General features: G+C 41.4%; 1 protein-coding gene across 1 annotated transcript in view; it reads right to left on the bottom strand.

Annotated features, from left to right (window-relative positions):
- Positions 1-1628: 1628 nt before the first annotated feature.
- The window catches only part of lats2 (large tumor suppressor kinase 2), a 31393-nt gene continuing 27021 nt past the window's right edge, over positions 1629-6000 (bottom strand). Inside the window, exon 9 of the mRNA XM_028022244.1 lies at positions 1629-5619. Coding sequence (XP_027878045.1) covers positions 5086-5619 — 534 coding nt within the window. The 3' untranslated portion in view covers positions 1629-5085. The remainder of the gene's footprint in view (positions 5620-6000) is intronic.

The following is a 6000-nucleotide window of genomic DNA, read 5'->3' as shown; positions in this document are numbered from 1 at the left end:
AAATTGGACTACAAATAACGCAGATAACACAAGTATCGCGTTGTCTTGTTCATCACTCCGTATGCTGCCACCTACTGGCCAACCGCTCCTCGACCCAAATATTAATGCACATTTATGCTAGTTCTTCCAGAAGCAAAAACAAATATATAGTAATGCTCAGATAATTATTTGCAGTCATTCTAAGACACGAACTATCACATTATAAATCCAGAAGTGGTCCAATCGGCGGACATTGTTACCCGATGCATTACTGAATAATACAAAGCCAACATTTTCTCCAGGAAAAACTTTAATTTATATTTCAAGTCTTAATTTGAGATAATAATTTGAAAAAAACAATATAACAGCTTGAAAATATTTATAAATATATTAAATCTTGCTTTAACTCATAAGGTTCTTCTAAAAGTTGCCGATAATAACCAGATCCTCCATGGTAATGAATACGTCTAGGCTGGCCTACACCTTTTTTTTTTCTTTCTTCATTTCATTTAAGCATTTTTACTTGCACATCTAAAACAATTTTACGGTGTCATGTTTCTTTCACATATGAATCCACTCGTGTTCAAGTTGGTTAATTTAATTTATACATACATTTTACACACCAGGACATTAAAAGTATTTTTTGTTTTACAATTTTCAGTTCATACATGAATGTAAAAAAAAAAAAAAAGTCAATATTACAACATGTATCCATGAATACTGCGATCATGGTTTTTCAACATTAGCACAAAACTTGGGGAAAAAAGACAAAAGAGGATAAGAAGATACCAAAAATATGTATATCTGTATAAATATAAATCTTAAGAGTAACAAGATTGTATCAAACACAAAGGACAGAAAAAAAACTTAAGTGCTTTAGAGTAAAAAATACAAACTGAAGGTTTATAAAAGCCTTAAGAAAATGAGAGAACAAAGTCAGTTGAAGATTGTCAGTCGTAACTAACACACACACACGACACACACTTTGTGGCATTCGCTCATTCTGAAGCCGTCTTTGCCCACAGAGAAGGCAGTCCAGGTTAACAAAGACAGAACAACACATAGCGCTGGGGAACAATGACAGAGCAGCACCAGCCTTTGATCACTATCAAACATAATCCTGATGAGTTAGCGTTGTATTTCTTCCTGTCGTGCAGCTAAATGGCAACAATGCTGGCTGTGTTTACATGCATGAAGTCGGCTTCAAACTAGCGCTAAACACTTTCATAAAATGACAACGAACCGGTTATTTCACATTAAATTATAGCTGCTGTTGTGTAGCTGGCCTGTTAAATGAAATGTAAAAATCAAGCAAAAGACACATTTATAAAGTAACTCAGCCTGGGTCTCCCACTTTTTAACCCATGTCTGGTTGCAGCAATATGAAGTCAGAATGAAGAAAAATAAGTGAACAACAATTCAATCTGAGTGTTTCAATCTGCATTGAATTGGATGGAAAAGTTAACTTCGGTCCTTATAATTCTCTGTCCTTGCTCCTCATATTCTCTGGGTTCTGCTGGTCGGCTTGTTAGTTCTGGATCAGAGGAAGAGGAATGTTTGTTGCATGTGAACACAGTGAAGCAGAGAATGCTCTGTCAGACTCCCCACGGCAAAAACATAAGAGAAGAAGTCTTCAGAAAAAAAAACAAAAAAAACTACAAAAAACAAGGCAGTCTTAAGATTGTGTTACTTAGGATAGGAAAAAGGAAAAGGCACATTTATACAAATAGTGATATAAAATCAAAACATTGTCAAGCAAAAACAAACCAACACACTCTTCTGCAGAACCATGTTAAACCCACAGCTACCATCAATCAGGAAAGTACTTAAACAGTTGTGACTTTCTGATAAAATAAAAATAAAAATAAATTTAAAAAAAAGGGAGAATGAAGTCAGAACGTTTCAGGAGCAGTTTGGTTTCAACCGATTAAAAAACCCCCCAAAAAACTCGGTTACGGCACAATAGAGAGCATTTGCTGATTTGGTGATTGTCAAACAGCGAAACGATGCGAGATGGTGAGAAGCGGAGCTCGGACTCCAACGCGGCGCCGCTCTGTGACAAAGACAGACGACGCCAACGTCTCGGGATAAATAACAGAGAACGTTTTGAAGCTCTGTGTATTAGAGAAGTCAACTTAAGGATAAAATAACTGAATCCAACCTGCATTAAACATTTTCATCTAACGTTTCGGCTCCGTCTTCCTCTGAACCGCTCCGGTCTCCGCCGGTCGGGACCAGCCCGGCCGAAGGAGTCCAGAAGCCCCACCGCCAATGTTCTGCAAACACACACCACCATCATCACCGTCATCATCATAATCATCATCATCATCACATTCGCCTACTTCGTCGTCGAGTGGCCACACGCGCTACAACACTCGGGTTAGAAACTTTCAGAGCACAAACACTCGTTCTTTAAAACTGTAACAAAACCAGGAGACAGAACACGTCATGTAAATAATATTAACCACAATGATAAGCAGCATCTTCCAACCGATAAAAAGACAATTATATATTTATATAAATCAATATATTTGTACATTTCTGAACTTCTAAAATGGTATTTTGCGTTTACAAAACTATATACATGTCATTTTGTATTGCACATAGTCACACTGTCTCACATGTTTGGTTCGTTTTTCGTGGCCGCCTCCGAAAGCACGACAGGAGGACGGCTAAGATGCAACACAACTGCAGGGGGCTGACTTTTTTTGCGAAGTAGCTGGACATCCGTTCGTCTTTGTGCAAATGTCCTTTATGTTTTAGTTTTCGGTTCATATTTGGATGTTTTGTGATATTTTCTAGTTCTTTCATGCTCAGACGGACGAATTAAGTCAGCGTAACAATATCCTCAGCCCCAGTGAAAAGTTTTCAATCTACGAATACAAAACATCTGACGTCGAGAACCGGACACGTAGGCAGAAACGCAAGTGCTAAAGGGTCGCCACACTCTTCGGTGTGGACGTTGTTACTGAATGAAGACTCAAAGTTGGCTGTTTCGGAGATATGAGAAGCCATTTAAAAAAGGAAACTATTTCCTATGACTCGTGGTTCATTTAGTTTTTATCCTGTGAAGCTTTCAACTTTATCTGGCCTGTAATAAACTGGATTTGGAAATATTTGCTGCCCTTTTTGGTTTCGCGGGCTAAGTGCTAATACTTCAAAAAATATCACGACTGTAATCATTTAATTTTGGTTTTAAAACAGTACATCTGTTTTTCAGTGACAGCTCTCTCTTTCTCTCGCAGTATAAATAAAGATCACTCATAACAGGAAGGCTACACATAAAAAAACCAAAAACATTTCCTATGTAAGAGTTTTAAAAAGAAATCACAATATCGACAGATATTGCGATTTCATGTAGATTCACATAGATTTTTACAAAAACTATGTCGGAAATTGGCCACAAAACTCTGATCGGTGCATTTTTACTGTGTTTGGATATCGGAGCTTCAGGTTATAAGTCCATCTTCATGAGCCTGAGTGTACGTAGTTACGAACAGGCCCGTGTTTTCTTGTAAAAATAAAGAAAAAGTCAAACGTAGTGAGAAAAACGTGGCCCAACAAGTCCTGACAAAATTTACCTAAAAGAAAGAAGTATTTTTCTTCTTTTTTTAAAAACATCACTGCAGTGTTTCAGTCTAGATCAAAATCTGCTTTTGTGTTTTTAAAACCTAATGCAAAGTCAAGACCGACCTGAGCTGAACCTCGACACGGTCAGAATACAGAACAGGAATAAACGTCTCCGTACACGACGGAGGAGGAGGAAGAGGAGGAGGAAGAGGAGGAGACTCCCTGAATTAAATTTGGCACAAAACGAGGCAGGTTCATCTACATCCGCTAGATGGCGCTAAACACTCTAAAGAATACGTTAGTTTCACTGAACACCTTTTTGTGATTTTGAGGACAGCCTGTCCCGGACACTTTGTGAGAGACGGCATCAAAACACCGATAAAGAATAAAGTATTCACACCTTTTTTACATTTTTTGTCACGTTACCAACACAGACTTCCATGGTTACTATGTGTTAGACCAACACAAAGTAGGGCAAAACTGTGAAGTGGACGCTTTTTATTTGCAAATTAATCTAAAAAGTGTGGTGTGCATTTGTATTCAGTCCCATTTATTCTTGATCGCCTGAAATGTAATCTAGTGCAATCCAAAAATTCTGACTGTGTGGAAGACCGGCAAGTCTAGAGTTCAGTTTGGAACAAACCATGTAGACGACCTGAAAACAAAATAAATTCGTTGTGCACATCACCTGGGAAACAAACAGAAACCATTGGTATAGATCAAATACTATTCATGTGTTAGAATGGCCCAGTCAAAGTCTAGACGTAAGCCCAATCAAGAATCTGTGGCAAAAGAAATTAAATAAAATAGTTAACAGCAGCTGCTCTACTTGGAAGCAAAGTCTCCAGCTGGTAAGCATGCAACAAAAATGTTTCAACTCATTGGTTGTGAGTAGAAATGTGTGCCACACTTTTCAGATTTTCATTTGAATATCTCTTTCATTCCACTTCACAATTATGTGCTACTTTCAGTTGGTCAATCACATAAAATCTAATAATAAACTGAGGTTTGTGATTGTCAACATGGCAAAAAGTGAAAAAAAGGTCAAGGTTCATGAACCCAAGACGAGGAGGCGCTGTACGTCCGGGGTTATACTGAGTAAGCGTGGCCGTGCATGTGAGTCTTTTTAGCTTATTTTGCAGAAGCTGTGATGGAGACGCAGTCAGTCCGTAAACTGGTTCCACCTGTCCCATCGCCGTGAGTGTAAAGCAGCAGAACAAGAAGCAGTCCTCCAGGTGTTTCAATCATCCGTAAGACCGACGGTGGAAGGAATGGGACAGGAAACCGCTGGGAGAACCAGACACAGAAAACCAGTCCTCCAGGAATAATAACAATAATAATAATAATGATATTCAACTCCTGTCTGCTTCCTCTTGGTTTCTTTCTTTCTGCTGTTAGTTGGTCCCAGATTGGAGGAGATTTGCAGTCAGCCCACTAGGGGGCGATGTGCCTCTCATCCTGCTCCTGCTTTACACAGACATGTTCAGCCTCTCCACACCGACACACACCTCCAGCGGCAGTGAAGAGCAAACGGCTCTAGACGTACACCGGCTCACATCCCTCCCCTCCCTCTCCTTCCTCTTCGTCATCTTCCTCTTCCTCCGTCTCCTCGCCCTCCTCCGGGCCCACGCCGGGGACGCTCAGGCAGGCGTCGGCCTCGGGGGGCTTCGGGTAGCGGAAGGGGCAGCCGTGGTCGTCGAAGAACCTCCGGAATGTGAACTCGTAGAAGGCGTGCTCCGGGTGCTTGCCGTGCGGCGAGCAGAGCACGTCCAGGGCCCGGGTGCTGTCGCCGCTGTCGCTCCACGCCCCGGGAACCCCCTCCTCCTCCACGGGGTCAAAGTTGGATGTGTCCATGGGGTGGGCGATCTTGGGCCGGTAGGGAGCCAGCTGTTGGCGCAGGTTACTGGAGAAGTCCACCTCAGAGAAGAAAGGGTGGGCCTTGATCTCACCGGAGCCGTTGGCGCCCAGACGCTCCTCGGCGGAACAGCACAGTCGACCGATGATATCCACAGACTCTGGGCTTAGCTTGACCTGCGGCGGCACCTGGAGGGTGCTCTCCCAATTGATGACCTGCAGAAGTGAAGGTGCAGGTGAGGTTTACTCTCACTTCACTGTCATCTGTTATGGCTCAGTTAAAAAGAACAAAACTCTGACCTGAGCCTTCAGAGACACATAAAAACCGTTACAAATTCAGCCTTTTATCTCACCTGGATAATTTTATTCATTTCAACAGAAACAAAACTGAAGTTATTGGCTTTGGGCCAAAAGATGAATAATCTAGAGTCAATGCACAGCTTCAGTTATTGCAGCTACAGACTAGAGTTCAGGCCTGAAATCTGGAGTAGCGATGAACTCAGACATGAACCATCAGAGTCACATAAAGACAGTCACAAAGTCGGCCTTCTATCACCTGAAGAACATCTCCAGGATTAGAGGACTAATGTCTCAGCA

The sequence above is a fragment of the Xiphophorus couchianus genome, chromosome 7, assembly GCF_001444195.1.
Source record: "Xiphophorus couchianus chromosome 7, X_couchianus-1.0, whole genome shotgun sequence".
Classification (NCBI taxonomy): domain Eukaryota; kingdom Metazoa; phylum Chordata; class Actinopteri; order Cyprinodontiformes; family Poeciliidae; genus Xiphophorus; species Xiphophorus couchianus.
This window is presented reverse-complemented; position numbering and strand designations above follow the sequence as displayed.